This window comes from Vanacampus margaritifer, chromosome 9 (genome assembly GCF_051991255.1).
Source record: "Vanacampus margaritifer isolate UIUO_Vmar chromosome 9, RoL_Vmar_1.0, whole genome shotgun sequence".
In the NCBI taxonomy this organism is placed as follows: Eukaryota; Metazoa; Chordata; class Actinopteri; order Syngnathiformes; family Syngnathidae; genus Vanacampus; species Vanacampus margaritifer.
The window spans coordinates 6,760,458-6,783,375 of record NC_135440.1 but is presented as its reverse complement, the minus strand read 5'-3'; the positions used below and the strand labels follow the sequence as shown (position 1 = coordinate 6,783,375).

Genomic DNA, 22,918 nt, shown 5'->3' with positions numbered 1-22,918 from the left:
CGAGGTCAGGAGCTTCTTGAAGTCTTGCCATCCCAAGGGACCACTTCATTTATGTGGTGATCTCACCACCAGAACCCCACCCCCACTTGTTATACTTTACTTACGTTGCCACCAGGAGTAATTAGCCATAGCCGCACATGCTACTAGTTACTTGTATTGACTCTTGAGAGCACAATGGCTGATGGTACGAGTATGACAGATGGCAGCATTGACTTTATGATTTAATATAACCCAGACAATCACAGCACAGCTGTTTTTCAATAGTTTGGTGACCTCCAGCTATTACCTCAGCTGCCACGTGGCTATATGGAGAAAGGCAGTAGGGGGGGACAGGGTATTAGATTGGAGGGTGGTTCTTTATCCCCTCACTCATCTTGTGGTAGCACACAATGATGGTGGCGTCCCCACTTGAATCCTTGTGAGCTCATGGAGTGTAGGAAATGGTTCATGAGGTCAGGTAGTCCTTCTTGTGATTTCTCAGCAGCCCCCTCAATCCGACTTCCAACTATTTCTTTAACATATGTGCTCCTCTGACCTTCTCCCCATGCCACCAAGCTGCCCCTTCTTGCTACACCTCACTGATGCTCATTCAAATACTGGAGTGAAGTTCAACCTCTACATGTTACAGTATTCCCAAAGGGGGGACTCCAAGATGGTGCTTTAAACTTTGAGTGTGGTCTATCACAGTGGCTTCCCTCAAAAATGTGGAGGTTGGACCACATAGTTTGATCAGATGAGTGGTCCAATTCCCCCCACACCCCCCCCCCCCCCCTGTCGCTTATACTTTATATGTATTTTATAATTCTGAACAGAGGCTTGATTTTCAGATTTCCAACCTCTGCCTTTGTGTCAGCTAGTACAACCCCCACTGCAAGTGAGTGCGGCTGAGCGATTTGTCAACTAGAAACATTATGAATATGGCAGGTGATGCATTCATTGAGTAACTAGATGCAGCTGTATTGTCTGGATCAGTTGTGGTGATGTGGAGGGGTGTCAAGCTGCAAATTATTCGTAAAAGTTCCACACATTTTCAGTTTCAATTGTTCAATATTTGTGTAGTTTTAAAATTAATTTCGAGAGACTTAAACATTTCCAGCCTGATTGAGTGTGAATACACTATGCAGGCCTGCAGAGGCGGACTTTTCTTCCTGATTTCATCACTGCCTGGAGAACAGTCATGACTTGAAGAAGTACACGTGGCGCAGAGATTTGGGAAAGAGAAAAGCAAATCAGTAGCAACAGCAAAATAGTTGGAAGGGGAAAGGGGAGGAGAAACAGAAGACTGGATTGAGCCTCTTCATCAATATCACATCTGCCTTTCTGCCATATGCTGACAGTCGTGCAGCATGCCTTTGCTGTGTCCAACTCGCTCTCATCACAGCTATCACTTCAATCCCAAATTATGCCACCATCACAATGCTCTACTGATTAACGACTTGATTTGCATAATATGCTTAAATATGGTGCCATGATGAACATTGCTTGTGATATTATAACAATAGTTATTTGCAACCATTTTCCTGTTAAGGGATGTGCATCATACATCACTAGATCATATCAAAGCTGTCTTGAGGCAAAAATAAGACGCCAGTACCATTCATTAGACATTTACAAGGAACTGAAGCCAGAATACCTGGAGAAAATGCAAACTCCACACAGATTTCACACCAGTGTAACTAAATAGACAATTAAAAAAAATAAGTAATAGGACACCTGGGCAACCAAACATACCGGCCATACAGGTCAGTCACCTGTTCCAACACATTTGCTTTTCATTGTGGGAACGTTGCGTTGCATTTTGTGGGCTACTGGTTTCTAGGGTGAATGCAAACAACACAGCCTGCCAACTAGCTGTCACTAGCGACTTGCCATCGGAGGGAGAATTGTGGACTTCCCGCTGTCCACACCTGCATCCACTGGGGACAAAGGCTTGTTTTGTTTTTCTATTAGTTTGTGTGAACATGTTAAGCGTATTTGATTATTAAGAAGAGTACTATACAAATTGGATTTGTTATTCTAATAATTGATTAGCAAGACCAAACTTTGTCCGTCCGTTGCACAAAAATGTCCTTTTTAAATGATAGTAATTGGCTTCCTAATAGCAGGTTTTTATTCATTTCTTCTTTGAGGTCTAATAACATTAAAACAAAAAGAAGCAGATACAGTATAGTACTAGCAATGCACAAACAGAACCAATGATGGTTGATGGTTATGCAGAACAAGAAAAAAACACAACTAATCATCCATGCCAAACTAGTAAATTGAATATATATACCACTACCAAGTATAAGTATCCAGTAGTACCTTATTCCAAGGTATTGGTGATACTCGCAATGGCCCCCTTGTGACTGTTTTACAATCAGGAACTACAAATTAGAGATTAGAAGAAAATAAAATTGCCAATAATTTCATGCAATTTTAAGGAAAAAAATGATATATTGGGATGCATAGGTCTTTCTTTGAAATGATCTGTCATTGTTTTTTGGGGGGAAATGAGGAAAAGCTGTACAGATAATGGATGGCTGCATGTTATGCATCAAACATACTATTGGTATGAGCACTTGGTATCAATATCAGTAACTACACAAGAGTTGAGTACTCTTACTGCTGGAATCGGTCTGAAAAAAAAAGTTGAACATCCCAATATATATATATATATATATATATATATATATATTGGGATGTTCAACTTTTAAAGCCCAAATGGGTAGTTAACATTAATTTTATTGAACAACTAAAGAAAAACCAGTATTATGATGTGAGTTTTCCAAGTGGAAACACCATCAGTTGCATAAAAAACCTTTTTGGATATTAAATCACGTGACGACTTGGCACTCTAACAACGCTCTGGTATGGCACCAACGCCTTGTTAATATCAAACAAGTGGCGGCATTACATTTAATAAGAAACGAGACATTGTATATTGTGAAGAGTATTTCTTTGGTAGATGACACAGAAAGTAAATTGCATGTGCAAAGGACTGAGCATGTTTTCCTGAAGTCTTTCATGTCGTATTGGTGGAAAACATACTGCAAATGTGATGTGTATTACATACACGTTCAGAGGAAAGGAGATGGGTATTAAGTCACGCACATGTTAATAGGGATGATGGTCACATCCTGTTGAAATTACACCATGTCTGTTGCTGCTTTAGACTTAATGAGAGAGTGACTGAGGTTGTGTATGTGTGACTGAGGAAGGCAGAAACCCCTATAGGCCTGTCATTATCCTATATGAAGCAGCCATATGCAGGATTGTCCCGTATGTTCGGGTTAATACTCCACAGGTGTTATTGTCTTTTGTTACTAAAGGCCTGTTGAATGTCTGTGTGTTTCCTGACAAAAGCTGTTGCATCATCTTCATCCGAACTATCACAATGAAAACAATACATATTGCATTACTTCCCCCCAATTGTTTCCGTCTGGACAAAAATACATCATTCAATGTCAGAGCGATATAGGTACACCAGGTTGTTGGTTTCCCAAAGCACAGCTTTGAAAATCATTTTGTGGACTTTTGGCATATTTGTGGTAAAAGAACAGATTGGTTGGAAAACTATGATAGAAGCCAATAGATTACCGTAGATCCTTTCAATGCGGCAATGGTCGGCTGCTGTAAATCAAGTGAAAAAGCAGCCGTGGGTGTCGCTAAGAGTGCCAATCATGAGGCTATGAATGTCAAATTGGAGTCAGAAGGATAGAGTGTGAGTCCAGAATACATTTCCAAATTTTGGAATTGTAATCAAATTGTGACAGCATAGTTGAAAGAATCAGTTTAGTCACCCCACCATGCCCCCATAAATGAGTGTGTAAACATGCGTGCACTCAAAAAAAGTGTTTTATTGGACTAAACTAAAAAAATAAAATAAAAATGCTGTAATTTGTTACAGCTACATTTTTTAGTTTTTCTTGTTATATTCATGATTTGGTCAAATGCATAATTTTCAATTTATTATAAATAAAATACATGTATTTTCCCCAAGCCAAATAAAAAAAAGTTACATCCAAGAAACTTTTAATTTTGGAATAAACTAACTACAGCCAATTTTATTACTTTACCCCAAATTGAATTTCTGATTCAGTATGAACACAATTTGTGGGGTTGAACCTAAGTTAGTTGTATGGCACACATAGGTGAACAAACTTACATATCAAAGGACAATTTAGTGTCCTACTAACCAAGCATGCATGTTTTTGAGATGTGGGAGCAAACTGCAGTACCTGAAGAACATGGAAGCTCCACACGGAAGGCTGGAGGCTAGATTTGAACCCTGCATTGCTGAATTGTAAGGCAGGCATGCTTACTAGTGGGCCACCATAGTTGGCTAAATTTATGTTTAAAGCAAAAACATATTTGCAATTAAATAACAAAAAGCCAGTAAAAACAGGAAAACTGTCCCTAAAAGATCTTTAGAGTATTTTGCAAACTTGTGCAATCTTTTGTAGAATTACATGACTCTTAACTTACAATCCGTGTTTTTGTTTTTTGTTTTTTTTTGTCTAACTTGCGAGGGCACATACAACTAATCTTTTTTTTCATTTAGCTCCCCTATGTGTGTAAAATGTAAAAATTTAAACTAGTACATATGAGAATTTATGAAAAAATCTTTCATACATTTTGACAGTTCTAGCTTTCTTTTTATGGCAGTTTGTTATTTGACTGCAAATATGTTTCTGTTTTAATACCATTAACTTAAGAGGCTTGGTGGCCTACTGCTAAGCACATCTGCTTCACAATTCAGTAGTCCAGGGTTCAAATACAGCCTCCAGCGTGGAGCTTGCATCTTCTCCCTGTGCCTAGAATATACATTAATTGAATAATAAATTGACCCTTAATGTGATTGTATATGTTTGTTTATCTATGTGTGCCCTACAATTGTCTGGCAACCAGCTCAAGTTGTACGCTGCACATTTTGCTCATACTGAATCAGAAATTTGATTTGGGGTAAAGTTATAAAGTTGACTTTAATTAGTTTATTCCTAAGTAAAAAGTTACTTGGATGTAACTTTTTTATTTGGCTGGGCAAAAATAAAGGTATTTTATTTATAATATATTGAAAATTATTCTTTCAAGCAGATCATAAATATTACAAGAAAAACTAAACAATTTAGCTGTAACAAATTACAGCATTTTTTTTTTTTAGTTTAGTCCAACGAAACACTTTAATACCCAGACTTTTTAAAATCTGAACTGGACTGTGCCAAACTACGACGGCGTATTAGTGCCACGTATAAATATATATTTTTTAGGGGCGGGGGCAATATAAAAATAAAAAAGATTCACAAATTTGCGAGTTAATAAAGTGGCAAATTTGCGAGTTTATAAAGTGGCAGATTTGCGAGTTTATAAAGTGGCAGATTTGCGAGAATGAATCTGTCTCCATCCTACTTTTTGCGAGAATGAATCTGTCTCCATCCTACTTTTTCATTGTGTCCCATTAAACACCAAAGAATCCTCATATGATTACAGTAGACTATGGCTACGTGTATTTCTCGTAAGTTTTTGATTTTTTTTTCTCACAAATCTGCCACTATATGAAGTCGCAAATTTGCGAGAAAAAAACTCGTAAATTTGCGAGTTTATAAAGTGACAAATTTCTCGTAATATTGCCCCCGCCCTCTAAAAATATATATATTTATACGTTGCCCTAGTACGCCGTCGTACCAAACTGATGATGAAGTTCTAAAAAAAAAATAATACAAATTTTGCAATTACTCGCATATGCTGCGCTGAATGTCCGGACTTATGACCACACTTTAGAGTCATGCAAAACAGACCTGCTTGTTTTGTGACATGACAACTACAATAAATGAGCAGTTCAGTATTTCCACTTGAATGTGTGTCGCTGTCTCTCGGGCACCGTACAAACTCTGTATCCCTCGATGTTTTTAATCGAGGTGTTTTTTCATCTTTCATTGCTTTCCAACACACATGGACACTCACAGTGTGTGTGCCATGAGCATGACTGAGCTTCAGTGCAGGGCGTCCGGCTTGGGAAATGGTTGACGGATGAGCAGTTCAAAAGGAGTGACATTCTCAACTCCCTCTGAGAGGAGGGCACTCAAGTGCGGAGAGGGGAGGGGCAGTCCGAAGGGCGCTGCGATTGTGACTGTTGAGCGCAAACATCCCCGCTGCCTCCACCACCAGCACCATGCTCAGCCAACCTCAGGGCAACCAAGGCCCTAATCAGCAGGATACAGAGCATCTCCAGAGGCAGCCCAAGCGAGCCCCAGCTGCGCTGATTCCCTCTGCCCCTTCTCATTCTTTCAACGCCGTATTTTGCACACACACTTCCTTGGCTGCTTCCTACACCCGTGCCCCTGTGTCATTATTGACTTATTCTCCTTGACTGCACCTCACCCATCCACCGCCTGCCACTCATTACTACAGGGCACGGGGGAATATGACATGTCCCAGCCTTCATGATTACAACAACACAATTGAAGACACATTAAATTAAATAGGAAGAATGAAGAATAGGACTTGGTACCTCACAGTATTCCCTGAATATAAAGTGCATACTCTTTCTATATCAGAGCCTCCAGTACGGGGGTGAGCAATACATTTTCCAAAGGGGCCAATTGAGAAACTGGAACGCTTGACTAGTGCCATGCCAACATGCTAATCTCAACTCATACTGGATGTTCAATACCACTTTTTTTCCACGGCAATGCCAGTACGATACTCAACTCTTGAGTAGTTACCAATACCAAGAAATGATACCACTCGTACTTTTGATCAAATATAATTTCCACAAAAAAAAGTGACGACAGAGCATTTTAAAGAAAGACCCGGATATCTAAATATAGCATTTCTAGCATTTTTCTATTCTTCTCATTTATAGTTCCTCATTGTAAAACAGCCCAAAAAAGGTGGCTGTCATCACAAGTACTGATACCTTGAAATAGGCCTGGTTTAATGGACTGATACCGATACCTGGTAACAGTTACTTGCCCATTCAATACGTTCAATCTATGGAACTGATGATAGGCATATTATCAAGCAGAATTTGTGCAGGAAATAAGAATGTTGCTAACATTAGATCCATTGCGCCTTTTTCAAAAGTAGTTGCTGAGGGGTCACCAAATATTGTTGCATAAAAAGATGGCAACACTGTAGCACTGTAGTTATAGCGCTTGCTAGCTTGTACAGTCCACATGCGTGCACACTAAAACAAAAGCACTACTTCCAAAATAAAACATATTTTACATATAATTTTGACTTCATGGTCACTGTGAGTTCTGGTCAGAAACTGTTGGTGGACCAAATGTGGCCCGCAGGCCATACTTTGTCTGTTCTAGCACGTACTCATGAATCCTTGTATGTTCCTGGCAACTGACACACTAGTAGTCGTTGCCACGATTCCCATGTGACATCCCAATTGACTGTGCACACATTATCCGAGGCATACATCAGCTCTCACTCGAGTGTTAAAATAAAGTATGAACTTTGGATGTGGAACATTTTTGGGTAGCAACTCGCAAGTGCTGTTACTTCTGACTCTATAAATATAATTTTCATAATTTAAAAAGGTAAATATTTATAATATATCAGATGCTTATTTAGTTACATGAGAGGCGATGAATAGTAAAAAACTCCACTAAACAATTCTACACAACAAACTCCAAGCACAATGCTAAACACATTCAATGAATAACTATGATGTTTACAGTTTTTTTTTCTCAACTGTTTACCCACAATTTTGAAAACAGGGCTCCTTTTTTCAAAATATTGCCACAATTATCCAAACACCACACTAAATTTGTAGAACTCCTACACTGTTTGCAAAATAACACACTTCAGTCACAACATACACACTTATATTAAAAACATACACATATTTACAAAAATGCTGTTTTAGTGTCATCTCATGAACACAGTCTGAAATGATGAGACACTATTGCAGTCAGTTAAACACTACTGTGACCAACATAAAACACATTTGTAAAAAAAAAACTATTTTAGGGACTAGCATGTGCTAGACATTTGTGACAGTTTTTTTTAAATGTAAGGGGTAATTAAGATATTGACAAACCCACAAACTTTCATTTTCTTCAGAAAAAAATGTTGTCTTTCTTGTAAGGTTAAAAAAAATACTTGTCACACAGCAACTTTTTTTGTATCCATCTTAGATTATGTAGACTTGTTTTATATGAATATTTCAGCACAATGTTTGATAAAGATTGATTTGTTGTTCTGTGCTTCTGAGATTTATTAGTAAATGTAGGGCCTTGACCCATCATTGGGAACTGTACTCTTGGGTGGGATGGCCTCCATTGGCTACCAAGAGGTTAGCTCACTGGTACATCTTTATCTTCAAGCGACTACTGCCTTTTTACATTTGCAACTTCATCACACAGAGTTCTTACAGTTTGCGTTCAAATGACATTTTGTAGCTAACCGTTCCATTTGCCCGCACTGAGTTTGGAGGGGAAAAAAAGCTTTTGTCTTCTCTGACCCTTTCACATGGAACCTGTTGCAAACTACACAAATTGCAGACTGAAAATATGTATTTCTTACCATACTCAGCTCCAGTAACATAACACAAAATAAAAATCTGAACAAAATAGTGTTCCTTACTACTGTTAGACAAATTAAAATATGTAGACAAATAAAAATGACTGCACCACGTATTTCCAATTAAGCACATGCGTGCTTCCACACTTACTGGATGTGATTATCAACGTGTTCATTGATGTGGTCATTGCCGAGCCAGTGCTTTGTAATGACTAGGAAGTAACCTCACAATCCTTATCTGTGTCTAAAGTATGAAAATGTGTGTAGAGGGGTGTAGTATGCATGTGCAAATCACTGTGTGTAATGTTTTGCAAAAAGTGTGAGGCTGAGTCTGTGCTTTTTCTTCTTGTGTCAGCAAAATCAGCAATTGTGTGGAAATTTTCCTTTTAGTGTATACACGACTGTAAAAAACAAAAAAATGAGTGTGGCTTTTTTTAAATGAGATTTGTTTTAGTATCTTTTTGGATTGTGCCAGCGTACCCAATAAAGTGTCTGCTGAGTATAAAATAGTGTGTATTTATTTATTTATTTTAAAGGAGGGGGGAGGGTTAGTCAAGTCAAGTCATCTTTACAGTATATAGTTTAAGGTAACCCACAAATTTTGTGTTTTGTTTTATCCTTTTTTCATAATAAATAGCAATTTTAAACATTTGAAACCACTCATATAAGTGATAGAATGGATCTGATAATTCTTTTAAACTGTTGTGTACAGAAGATAGAGTCCAAGTGTTCTTCTTTCTTCATGGCATAGTTGCTCCGCTAGATCATCACCTTGTGTAAACCAAGATGTCCACACAGAGCGATGAGAATGAAAGAAGCTCTGTGCTGTGCTGTTGGCGATATTAACGTGCTCTATAAGTGTTTGACAAGCACATCGTTGATGCTCGCGATCTATACTAATCGAGTCAGCATGAGCCGCTCGACGCTAAGACTAACATTTTCAGAAGTAGATTGAATCTTTTGGAAAGTCAATTAAAAAGCAATGCAATACTGTAAATTGTTGTATTGTACTGTATTAAAGTAATTGGCAAAGATGAAAATTAAAGCTAACTAAACATTTTTATTATAATTCTAGTTTTTGTTAGTTTTGTATAAGTAAAAAAGTAGTCAACTTAATAAACACTAAAAATGATTGTGATTGTTATTTTGATGTCCAGTCAGCTGGAGTTGAATGTGGAGTCATCAGTTAACAGTGACTTGAAAGAAATATTCTTATTTGAATGAATAAAGCGGTAATGACACATGCATTGTCTTTGTTTACTGCGTTGATCTCATTCATTAACATGACAATTTTAACAGGTTTTGACCCAAAAATGTGCCCACCCAAAATGGATTTATACTATCCATGAAGAAGAACATTGTCACATTACATTATGTCTCCAAACTTATACTTTTGATCAGAAAAAGGGTTTTGTCGCTGCTAATGCAGCCATGACATTCAGATCAGAACCAGTTAACATGTTAGAATTCAGTACAGTCAGCATACCTGGACAACTGGGTGGCCTCCAGAAAGAGCCTTGACTGCCCCACGGCTGCCTTCAGTCTCATAGTGGGCCCTGTGGTGGGACTTTGGCTGTAACTCGATCTGTAAACTGTATGGACCGGAGCAGGATGGAAGTTGCCAGTCAAGCGCTGGCATGGATGGGCTGCAACGACATTTCACATTATGGATTAATATTGGTGTGAATTCTGAAACAGTCTTAATGCAAAAGTATTGAAGAAAATCCAACATTGGGACAAGGCTGCTCTGTTTAACATTACCAGCCTACTTTGAACACATATGTGACAGATGTCTGCAGGTCTTTACATTTGTCTTTTCGTTACCCTCCATTATATTCATTGAAACTGTTTGAGGTTTGATATTTTTCCACAGGCCCCAGTTCTGTCAAATAAGTCAGAATCGTCTGACCTTGTTTTAAATTGGCCTTAATTGTAGACACTTTGAAAAATTCAAACTGTCTTAATCCTTCTCCAATTCATCATGGTCTGTAATATAATCATGTGTAATCCCCGAGCCTGGATAATGATATGTGTTGATTCTTTTTTATGAAAAAAAAAAAGACAAAGAGACCAATCTACTTAGGCTACAAGTTCAGTGTGTTAATACTATATTGTCCCAAGTGGTAGCAAGCACTGTGAGCTTGCAAGGTGAGAGGGACGACATTTCCGGGCTACAAAAAGAAATATCACACGTACAGTACACACAGTCACTCAGCCCCATTGATACGGTTGTTGATTGATTTAAATATGATAACAAGAAAAATATCAAGTCTATGGAGTAAGACAGCATCACACCCTGCATTGGATCATGATAGCTGCCACTTGAAGCTATGACTGACCTCCCTCAACATCATTGTTCTCAACATGGAGAGTGAAGCGCTTCCCATGTGATCACCGCGGCGATATCTTAACCAAAACAAACATGTAGAAGACAATGGTAAATGCAGAATCCCTGACCTGAAGGGTGGCTCAACTGAAACCAATCGCTGGCATACTTGTGGAGCTTGCATACTGTTTGTTGACCCAAAACGAACTGATTTCCCACCACAAGACTTTATCTGTCCGGTTGGTGCATGACATCATCGTGGCTACAAAACGAGATGGTCTGATGGCGCGACAGACCGTAGCAGAAAGACGACTGATTAACCCACAGACTGTTTCCACTTCAGCCAGGCCTGTCACTGTTACTTCCTGTTGCTCACTATCTTAATCAAACACGTTATTTCCGGTGGGAAGGTGTGCTATTGGCATTGAAAACGATGTCTTGAGGGGCACAATTTAAATTTAAACTCGTACCTTGCTGAAAAAAGGATGTAAAATAAGGTATGATTGGTGCATGGGGCTTTACTGTACAGTACTCTACTACATAGTAAATTCTGTAAATTTGACTCTATTTAGAGTGGGAACAAATAGACTCCGTTTTAGAGTAATATTTACACATGGAAGAGAGTAAAATAAAGAATTGAAAAAATAAACTAAAGTCACTCAAGGGTTGAGGAACAAAGTCCCGACCTTCAGTTTGAGCGACTGTTACACTACCACATGAGCTATGCTATTCCTACCGTTTGCTAATCTCCAAGAGACGACCAAAAACAATGTTTTTGGTCTCTTGGAGCTGACACGAGTGATATACTAACACACAGCAGGAGCTGCGTGGCGCAGGGAGTAGATCAGCTGTTTTCCAAGCTGAAGGTCGTGATTTTGTTCCTCAACCATTGAGTGACCCCCCCAATTCTTTATTTCACTCTCTTTCTAGTGTAAATATTACTCTAGAAATGAGTATATTTGGTCACACTCTAAATTGAGTAAAATTTACTCTACAAAATTTACTGTGTACACTGTACTTTAATTTATTCAACTTCAAAAGGGCAAATATGGTTGTAACAAAAAATGTTTAAACCAGAAAATCATTTTTTGATTTAAAAAATGCACGTGCATGAACTGAACCAAATTGTATTGTTACACTTTGAAATACATCAAGATATGTCTTGAATCGGCTTATATTGAAGAAATACATCTGAGAAGGAAATTACACTTTTACAGTACTGACAAGTTCATTAAAATTTATGTAAAATGATAACAAAAAAGTAATTGCATCATGCCCTCTTGAACTAAGCCGTACCATATTGAATCAAATTGCAAACACACTCAATCAAACCAAATTGAATCAATTTCAAATCGAAATGTCGTTGAATCGGTTCGCATCCCGTACATCGAAAACTGTATCAAATTGTCTTTTATGAGATGCAATCTCCTTGTAAATATTGGATCTCAAAACAGATTTTTTGATGATGGCTCTAGTGCAGGCTTGCCCAATCAGTCCTGCAGGTATTAGATGTTTCCATACTCCAACACACCTGATTCCTACAATCAGTTGATCAGCAAGCTCTGCAGAAGCAGAAGCCTGATGATGATTCTGTTCTTTAGAATCAGGTACAGAAACATCGAAAACAGTGGTTGGCAAACTCGGTCTTCGAGGGCCGGAGTCCTGGAGGTTTCGGATGTTTCCCTTCTCCAACATAACTGATATATCATCAGCGCATCAGCAATCTCTGCATAAGCCTGATAACGATCGTGTTGATTTGAATCAGCTTGTGTTGGAAGAGGGAAACAAATTTAATTTAGAACAGAAAACTAAAGATACATTAACAAATAATAATCATCTTACATTTCTCTGTCTTTTGTTATTAATGCCAAAAATCAATTGTCCATTTGAGTTTGACTGACTTTGACTCTGACCATAAGAGAATCATGAGGTACCTACCTGAGGTAATGCTTGGGTTTAGACCAAGAGTAGGGATTCTGGGGCACCTCCAGGAACCCTCCACAGTAGTTCTCCTTCTTTAAAACGAGGCGAGAAGGATAGTCCTCGGGGATAATCTCCCCGTCACGCCTGAGCTCCTCACCACTAGGCTCCACCTTGAGGCTCATGGAAGGCGAATGGTCCACCATCTTGCGTGTCTTGATCGGGATCCCTTCTACCATGTCCACCACTCCATCTGTGGTCAGAGCGTTGATAGCAGCCACGATTGCGGAGTTTGTGTACTGGTTGGCATTGGCAAGCCAGTTCTCATCTGTGACGCTGACTCGAGGGGAGCCATGCGGGGAAGGGGTAGCAGATTGGCGGGGTGAACAGGATGTCTGGTGGTAAGGAGTATCGTTGAAGCTGTACTTCCTCTTCCCTACTCCAGCTGTGCTGATATTGTTGCATCCACCACCTCCACTAAGAGAAGGAGAGTTAGGCCTGGAGTCACGCGGCTGAGCCGGCCAGCCTTCCTCAGCCACTGCTCCGATCTGAGGGGATGTGGAAGGCGAATTGTGAGGGGAGGCCGCAGGGCCGCTGGCGTGCGGGCAGGACAAAAGTGATGACCCTCTGGGAGATACGCAGGGAGACTGCCAGGGGGAATTCTGTAGGGAGTTGTCATAGTTGTAGAAACCGGACTCGTAGGATGATGCTTCAGAGTTACAGCTGCGTGAAGAAATGCTGCTCGCAGGACTGAGGCAGCTGGGATCACGGTAGCCGTCTGCATTGGGCAGCGTTAGTGTCACAATGGAGTTAACACCTCGTTTGATGATGTGTTCGTCACAGTTCCTTTCTTCGACTTGGTCCTCAGGACACTGGCTGTAGGCAGTGATTTCAATGCGAGGACTTTCCAGGGCTGGAGCCCCGTTTGGTCTCAGGCCATGGGGCAGGTAATAACCTGATGCTACATGGTTCTCATTTTGGAAGTTGTAGCCTGTCTGGTGGCATGACGTCACAGAGATAACTGGGCTGGACTGTAAGGTGTGGTACTGATTGGCCAGACATGGGTTGCCCATCCCAAGTGGAAGGGAAAGGGTGACATTTGGTGTGTAGCTGAATGCATCTGAAAATAAACAAGCACATTTTCAACATAGAACCATGTGTGCCCAACAGATTAACCTACCCCGAGTCATTATACTGTAGCAATAATTAACTGTGATTACATGTGCAAACAATACCCTTATACAAATCTTACCAGCGACAGACTGACTCCTTTCTTTATTCTATGAACATCTGGAGAAGCTTAGCAATCATTTCAAAGCATTTACTGTATATGTGGTTCATCCGTATGGTCCCAAGTTGCACAGCCAGCCTGTTTGCTGGATACGTTCATTTAAGACTCTCTTTGGCACTCCTTGCCGTCAAATGTACACTACAGGAATCCATCCAGCAGCAGACTGATGGATGCTTTATTTGATTGATTGCATCACTCACTGAGTGAATTAGGCCCTCCCCTGTGGAAATCTGACAGCACTCTCGCTTCGCTCTGAGCTTGTGATTAAGTCAAAGCGAGGCCGTTGCAGCATAACACACACTCGTACTCGGTGCAAGCACAAGAGAGCGTGCAAGATAAACAACAACAGACAACACACTAAGACGCGAAATCCTTGTAGGTTTGCCTCCTCTGCCAACCAGCTGCTGTTGTATCAACAGTTGTAAACTTCATGTCCCTTTTATTAACATAGCCAATGAGGGTGAATACTCAACGAGTATACAGTGCCAATCAAGGGCATTCCCCTTGCTATATTTGCTCACCGCAGTACATGAGATTTGTCACAAACCACATCCTCTATAGGTTGGTCATCAAAAATTTTTGTTTGTGCGAGTTGAAAATGTGCAGTGTATTGCACAAGGTTACTATGGCACAAGTGCAATGCCATGCATGATATAGATGATATATACATATCATTTCAGTTGTTCATTTGAAAATGTGCACTTTCTCTCATAAGCAATGATAACCATAAACTTGGAATTCAAAACGTGAAAATATAGAATGGTCATTTTACACAATGATAAAAAAATATATAAATAAAAAAATATTTTCATTACTCACCTCTCTGAGGCTGATAAACACACTGGCTGTGCTCAAACATATAACTAAAATCAAATTCTTGCTCTTCTTGTTGAAAACTCATCTCTACTTCCCTAAACGTGTGTCCCAGCTTAATCTCCTCTGATGCTTTTCTTTTCTGGTTTATGCTCTTCTCGAGCCCACCAGATGACATACCCGCTCCACCCAGTGTGACACACCTCCTTACTTCAAGCCTGACTTACTTTGCAAAGAGTTGCAGCCGTTACATTTTTCCCCCTTCTGTTTATGTACACATCAGCTGCATTTGTCACACCGTACTTTACCTAATGGGGTTTTTTGCTCTTCCTATTTTATTTGATTATGTCTCATTTGAAAGGTTTCCTCTCCTAGATTAACAAAACTAAATCAGCATTTGCTCATTTAAAATCATATGAGTCACACATTTGAGATTCATTAAGAAAAAATAAATAAAAATAATAATATTTATCATTATTATTATTATTATTACTATATAAATAATAATTATTAAATATGTGTATTATTATTAAATAGTTAAAATAATAATAATAATAAACAATACTATCTTACACATTGTAACCTTACTCATATCTATCTTCGCTCCACAAATGTTATCAATTATGCCATTGGTCTTAAAGCACTCTTAGCACAACCAAGCACGCATGCCTAAAGAATGAATATATTTATCCACAGGGATTGTGGTCTACAGTGGGGTAAGACTGACGGGACCTCAGGGACAGATAGGTGGTTGCCCACAGAAGCCATCTGTATCTTCTGGAGCAAAAGGGTCCTTGGCCCACATTCATTACCCGGACTGAGTGCAGTCTATGGCAAGACCCCAAGAGGATGTGTGATTTTAGCTCTGTGTGTCAGAATTGTGAAGTTGTGTGATAATAAAGCAGACTTCGGCATACTGCTGAGGCTGTGAGTGGTTAAGCATGACTCCCTGCCAAGCAAGCTACTCGGCATCCCTAAACGGACACATCACAATTCTATGCCTCTCTCGCTCACACGTACACACACACACGTACACACACTAACATCTGTTGCCAATTATAAGACTCTAGGCCAAAATGAATAATAATAAAACCCGCACCCGTTCATCTGAAATATCAAAGACGAAATGAAATCCCAAATCCGCAAAGCCAGTGACATCAGCACTGAAAACCACACAAGGCAGACTATCAACGACTTTTGGTGTACCCAATGAAATTTTGCAACATTAATCATGAAGAAGAGGCAACGTAATTCACATTTTCAAACCAGGCTGAAGCATACACAAACAGAAGCAAAGCACAAAGTTTGTAGCTTGATGCATGACCTCAGACCTCCCTGTGCAGATAATCAATAATATTTTGTATTTTTATATGATGATTATTTGAGGTACTTTGAGGTTAAGTGCAATGTAGCCTGCTAAAAACTGTACAGGAAGATGTGAAACACCTGCTGGAGAGACCAAATGGGGTAGAGGATGCCCATGCTGCTTAATTCGTTTGACTAGCATGTCACAATAAATCCACGTTCGAGTTAACATTTACACAATACAGTGCTGCCTTGCACAATAAAGGCTTATTATTGGTGTACTTAATGCCACAGTAGCCTATTCAATTGCGTGTCAATTTCTACAAATTATATTGAAGGGATCCTTTTCACTATAAGTTTGCGTACGGTGCATGAAAAGCTTTGCAATAACATATTGCAAGCTGAGATATTGAGGAAGGTGGTACCTTCTTCTGCAGATTTCATCGCGGCGAGTTAGGTGATTGAACGAGTGGAGTCCCCACTCCGCGCTGGCTGGAGCTTCAAAGCTGAACTTGCAAGAGACGCTCTGGCTGAGTATCCTGCTGCATTCAACAAGCGGTGAGCAACTTTCTCCGGATAAGATTCTGCATGAGCAACGAAGTAATAAAACAGAAATAAAATAAAATAGTGCACGCTATATAAATAATAAAGTCACGGGTAAAATAGCTATTTGGATTATACGACAATGAATGAATTATTAACTTGATGAGTATTGCACACCGAGTGAATGAGGCTGTCAGCGCTGCTCAAGAAACTAGTGCGGCTGAGGTGAGTTATTCTGCCGTGTGCCCATTGAAGATCTCCAAGAGTCTCCCCAGGTCGATGACGCAGCGCGGCTTTGTCAAAGGGGCAGTCTCTGGTTCTTTTAAAGCTGGAAAACACCCTCCGCTCTCCGTCAGCGCGCCGCCCATCCATGACGCCAGCGACCCGGCTCGCCCCGTAAGATCCCAAGGTGTGAGTATTTGCCTTCGCGCACTTCTGTACAACCATCAGCGCGTCATACAGTAAACAGTTTACTGTTTTGCTTTACCTTATCCCCCCTATACAGAGATAAGATGAAGTTAGTAGTATTTATATCCCTCACATTGAAATACGTTGTAGTTAAAACACCAACAACAACACAATGAAAAAGGCAGAAAGTGATATTTTTCACCTTTTTTTTTTTAACCCACGGACGTTTTGTTATAACTTCAAAGGCAATACAATACAATACTGATGTATATGGACACTGTAACGAATTGGCTCTAGAATTTACAAGAAATAACTGGCAAAAAAGTTTCCAGCTAATTCTTGTAAAATCCCATTTAATTACTGTGAAAATCGATTACAGTAGGTAACTGTATTTTTATTTTATTTTTACAAGTATTTACTGTAAATAAATTACAGTTACTAATTGTGTTTAGTATGTGTTTAGTATTGTGTTTTTTTAAGAAAACAGCAATTCACTTTATATGTAATCTAGTTTCTTGTTTTCTAATTTACAGGAATTTACTGTCAGTAAATTTGTCACGGAGAGTTGGTGGGGAAGGATCCAAATGCAGGGAGGCAGGAGAACCACGGCAGGGATGCATGGAATACTGATCACAATTTATTTAACAAAAACACTAACAGGGGTGCTGGGTAAAACTCTAAATAAACAAAACCAACAAAGTTCTGAAAAGACCAAAAACAAAAAGTAACAACAAAACACAAGAGTGGTAACAACGACAATGATCCAACAAAGACTGAACGAAACCAGGAAACTAAGGCCCTGTCCAGACGGAAGCAAAGCCAGCTTCGTTCCTCAAACAAATCTCGTACACACAGAAGCATTTCAAGACTTGCATGGTCCAAAAGAAGACGCGGAGGACGTTTAGCAGCTCTAATATATATGCTAAGTCTGGAGTGGCGCTGTAGCGCAGCCACAGGGAGTTAACGGAAAGCGCAGAAGAAAAATCAGCGAAGAAGACGAACACGGTTTTTTTCTAACTTTATTGCAATCTACAGAACAAACATGGCTTTGCATGTATCGAAACAACATGAAGAAGACGAACACAGGAGAAGTGACAAAGGCGGGTGATTCAAGTACAACACCGCTTGTTGAATGTGGGAATGGACTATATGCCACAGAGGAGGTGGGACTTCCGACTTCCAGGTTTTCACCCATCAACTTTGTTTCCGTTTTCGGTTTGCGACGCGTGGGCCACGTCCCAGTACTTGCGCTTCCGCCTTTGTGCCCCTTGGTTGCCCGTTCCCATCGACAGGTGCGAGGCTGCGAGTGTGTAGTGTTTGTTTCAGTGTCCGAAGTATTTCAGATACCCGAGACGCTCTCCCGCCGATGAGCCGGTTTGGGGGCGCAGGGGTGGGAGCGCCAGTGTTGGAACGCGGCCAGCAGTGGCCGGAAATGGCGCTGATGTGCAGAATCCGGAAGTCGGAAGTCCGTGGCATCTACCCCATAAAGAAGCAAAATATTTTGGTGCAAAAGCATAAGCAAGCTAAGGAGGTTGCGCAAAACGACTACGACACGGCTATCCGCCATTGTTGTTGACAGACTGATGGTTTGCGCGCAGTCATGCGAGAATTGGCACATACGTCATCAATCTGCGACAATGCGTCGTCATCGAGCTGCGACCATTACGTCATCACTGGAGGAGCATCCTGCATATGGTGTCCAGATGGACGCGTACGGGGCGCGTTTTGAAATCTTTCCACTTTGGAGCCTTGTTTCAAAAGTGATCGGTTTCAAGCTCCGAAACCGCGCCATCGTGTGGACGAACTGCCTAAGCGGTAAGAAACTTGTGAGTATACATTGAAACTGCCTTTTGTGTGGACGAGGCCTAAATGCAAGCCAACGGACAAGACACCGAACGATACCTGGACAAGACACAAGTGGCTGGGGGAGATGATTGGATGACACAAGGGAACAAGATGACGAGTACAGGTGCAAACAAAACCTAACGAGCAAAACTAAGCAAGACAGGACACAAAGCCACTTTTTAATCACACAATTGGCTGCATATTTAAAAACAAATCAGCTACAGCAAAATAAATTAATGAAAGTGATATTTACTTGAAAAATAAAAACCTAGTAAAGTTTGTTCACTTGGAAATTCTTAGTAAATTTTACAAGGAGAGTTTGGGAATAAATAGTTGCATAGTAGTTTACACAGAAAAATTACCAGTGTTAGATTAACGCTGAGAGTGTTAAATATAACACTAGAAAAGTGTTTATGTGTCCACACCAATGAGTGTAAATCTTAAACTTTTTAAATTGTTATTTTTTCACACTTAACCAGTGTTAATCCAACACTGTATAGTGTTAAAAATCTACACTGGTAAACACTTGGTAGTGTTGAAAGTACTGTACACGAATGACAGTGTTATAAACATTTAATCCTGCCAAACTACACTTTACTCTGGTGTTTAAACACGAGTGTATTGCACAAGTGTCAGTGTTAAAAAGTTCAAATTTAACTCACTAGCTACAAAATACACAAAACTCTTGTAAATGGTACCTTTATATTTGTATGGCATTTTTCCTCTTCACAAGGCCCTCAAAGTGTTTTTTTGATTGACATAGTCACGCTGACTTGGGATCAAACCCACGTTCTCAGGGTTGCGAGACTATCACTGATCCACCTCTCCAACAACAACAACTGGATGTATATTGCTATTGAAATGTCGACACAGCACTGGAAAATTGGAAAGTTTCTCATTCAACGGAAATGAGGATGTGGTCAATTTAACACTCAAGGTAGTGCTATTCAGGTTACACCCAACATCCACCTCAATACTCACGGAAATGTTCTCTGACAGTGTAAGTTTTTATCCTAACAGTGTTAAAATAACACTGCTTACTGCATATTTGATCCAACATTGGGAATTTAACATTGACCGGTTTGCTGTGTATTATTAGTTTATTATAAAAACAAAATAAGTCGAGTTTTTTTTGGTCAACTTTAGGAGACACTAGCAACAACAGACGGTAAGCGTGGCATGGCTCAGGCGTTAGAGTGGCTGTTTCCCAATCTGAAGTCTGTGGGTATAAACTTAAACCCTTGAGTATTTTTTTCATTTTTCATCTTTTTCTTTCTTTCTTTTTTTCTTTCTTTCTTTCTTTCTTTCTTTCTTTCTTTCTTAATAAACTACGATGCAAGCATAATGTACTCAAAAACTCTCTCTGAAAAGTTTTCTTAGAATTTCTGAGTGGGGAAAAAAACTTTACTAAGTAAATATAACTTCCCTTTTTCCCCAGTGAATTATGTACAAGGAAAGCGGTCTGTGGATCTACATCTGCATTCTGCACCAAATTGGTGTGCTATTCATGCAAGCTGCACTCATGTTTAATTATAATTTAGTAGATATAGTGGGTACACAAAGTATACATATCCCATTGAATTCTTCATTCCATTATATTGCAACCATTTTGAATAATCAGCAAAGTTATTTCCTCCCACATAAACGTACGTACAGCACCCTATTGATAGTTGAAAAACTGAATTATAGAACTTCTTTGCAGATTTAGCCTATTAAAATGAAAAACTGAACTATGAGATGGCTATTAAGTGTTCAGACCCTTTGCTCAGAATTGAGCAAGAAGCCCGTTTTTTGACAACCACGGGTCTTTCTTGGGAATGATGGAACAACCTTTTCAATATGGGATCTTATAGCCATTCCTCCTTACAGATCCTGTCCAATTCTGTCATGTTGAGTGGTGAATGTAGGTGAACAACTCAAGTGGGTTAGCCAGTCTAAGACCTTCCACTTTACCCCCTGATGAAGTTCTTTGTTGTGTTTGAAGTGTTTTTTTTTTTTAAGGTCATTATCTTGTTGTATGATGAAGCTTCTCCTGATTGGTTTGGATGTGTATGTCTTTTAATTGCCAGACAAAATAGTTTTGTAGACTTCAGAATTCATTCTGCTTCCACCATCATGACTTACTTCAATAGTCAAACCATTTCACAAGCAGCTGTGCGAGCCCAAGCGATGACATTACCTCCACCATGCTTCACAGATATGTCTTTTTTCCTTCTTTTTTTTTTTTAATCATAAGCAGCTCCTTTCTATCTCTGTACTTTGGCTTTTACATCACTTTGATACAAGTTGATCTTGGTCTCCTAAATCCATAAAACTTTGTTCCAAAACGTTTGTGGCTCATCTCTGTACTTCTGTGCAGACTGTCCGATCCTTTTTGCTGATGAGTGGTTTGCGGTATTTTTTCTTTCAAGGTCTTCTTCAAACAGTGGATTGTGATACCTTCAGGAGGTTGGCAGTCATGTACCTGACTGATGTGTTGGGGTGATTTTTCATAGCTCTCACAATATTTCTGTCATCAACTACTGTTGATTCTCTTGGCCGACCCGTTCGATGTCTGTTGCTCAGTACACCAATAGTTTTTTCTTTTTCAGGACATTCCAAATTGTTGTATTATTGACTATGCCCAATGCTTGTGCAGTAGCTCTGATCAAATTGTCCTCTTCTCTCAGCTTGCCCCAGACAACTTAAACTCATGTTTATTGTATAATAAACAATCTGATTTCTTCAATGGGTTAGCTAAACTATTGGTCACTGACCATGCTTGTGGGCATATTTTGATGATCAGAATTGGAGGCTGTAGGAGGCCTGAAATGTATCTAATGATGTAGTGACAACCCTAACCCTAAGTTGCAGTCACAATTTTTATGTCACAAAATGTATTAAAAAAAAAAAAAGTCCTGCAGAAGAATTATAATCCAATCCATCTGTCCATTTCCTTTACTACTTATTCTGTTCGGCTTCACGGGGATTTGGAGTCCATTTTAGAAGTCTTTGAGCAAAAGGTGGACTACAATTTGGCCGTGTCACCAGTATGTCACTGGGTACATATTGAGACATATTGACATTCGCACTGTCACTAAACCCACACTGTCTGTGCCGAAATCGGGCAACTACCCCACTATAAAGAATAAACAATCATAATGTTAAAAAATACTCATTCACTCCCAATCATTTTCACTGAAGCAACCCCCTTCACTCACGGCTGTTTTACTGGATTTTGACTGGTTTTGCAAGGCCCACAGAAGATTCTGTTTTATTGCTATAAAAACACAAAAGAAAAAGAAAGATTAGAGTCTCTTCTCTCATCAGGAAAAAATATATACATTTCTATCTGTTTCCGTTTTGCAGCAATTAGCATTAGAATATAGCTAAGTTTCATCATTAATCACAAATCTGTTTAAAAATCTCTTATACTCTGCTGCCACCTGCTAGCCTTTTTTTTTTGTCATAACTACCATTGCTTTAAGTGTCCTCATCAGGCCAGAGGCTGCATCAAAGCCTTCTGTATGTTCTGGCATAAAAATAAAAACATTGAAAAACATATAAATACGTTTTTGGGACCATGTCAATAGTTAAAATAAAATAAAAATTGGAGGGGGGGAGCAAATGAGTTAAAGATATTCTTATGCTTATGTTTACTGTATTGGAAACATAGTTTCACAGAATAAAACAAATATTCACATGAAACAAACACATAATGTTTTAGGTCTATCTGTATGGGTGTCTGTATATATCACATATTGCTAAACTACAACCACCTAAAGACAATAATATACTCCATCAGGCAACACTGATATCATTTGTGATTGCTAGGTAATACAGTTAAGTAATACCACATGTAGGACTTGTTTACTGAAAACGTAATTCTATTAGTTCCCTGAGGACATTGGAATACAGTGTTGCAAGGATTAACAGAGTTGAGTATTCAGCAAAATATAGCTGTCAGCTCA

At 39.4% G+C, this 22,918-nt stretch overlaps 1 protein-coding gene across 2 annotated transcripts in view; it reads right to left on the bottom strand.

Moving 5' to 3' along the window:
• LOC144057927 (nuclear factor of activated T-cells, cytoplasmic 1-like) overlaps positions 1–17,026 on the bottom strand; it is a 74,503-nt gene extending 57,477 nt beyond the window's left edge. Inside the window, exons 1-4 of one of the 2 annotated variants that reach the window (XM_077575953.1) lie at positions 16,893–17,026; positions 16,598–16,756; positions 12,782–13,883; positions 10,004–10,163 (exon numbers count right to left, since the gene is read on the bottom strand). In XM_077575953.1, coding sequence (XP_077432079.1) covers positions 10,004–10,163; positions 12,782–13,883; positions 16,598–16,616 — 1,281 coding nt within the window. In that variant the 5' untranslated portion in view covers positions 16,617–16,756; positions 16,893–17,026. Of the gene's footprint in view, positions 1–10,003; positions 10,164–12,781; positions 13,884–14,873; positions 14,988–16,597; positions 16,757–16,892 lie in introns of those variants that run through there. The other variant, XM_077575952.1, reaches the window with a different exon arrangement.
• Positions 17,027–22,918: the final 5,892 nt, after the last annotated feature.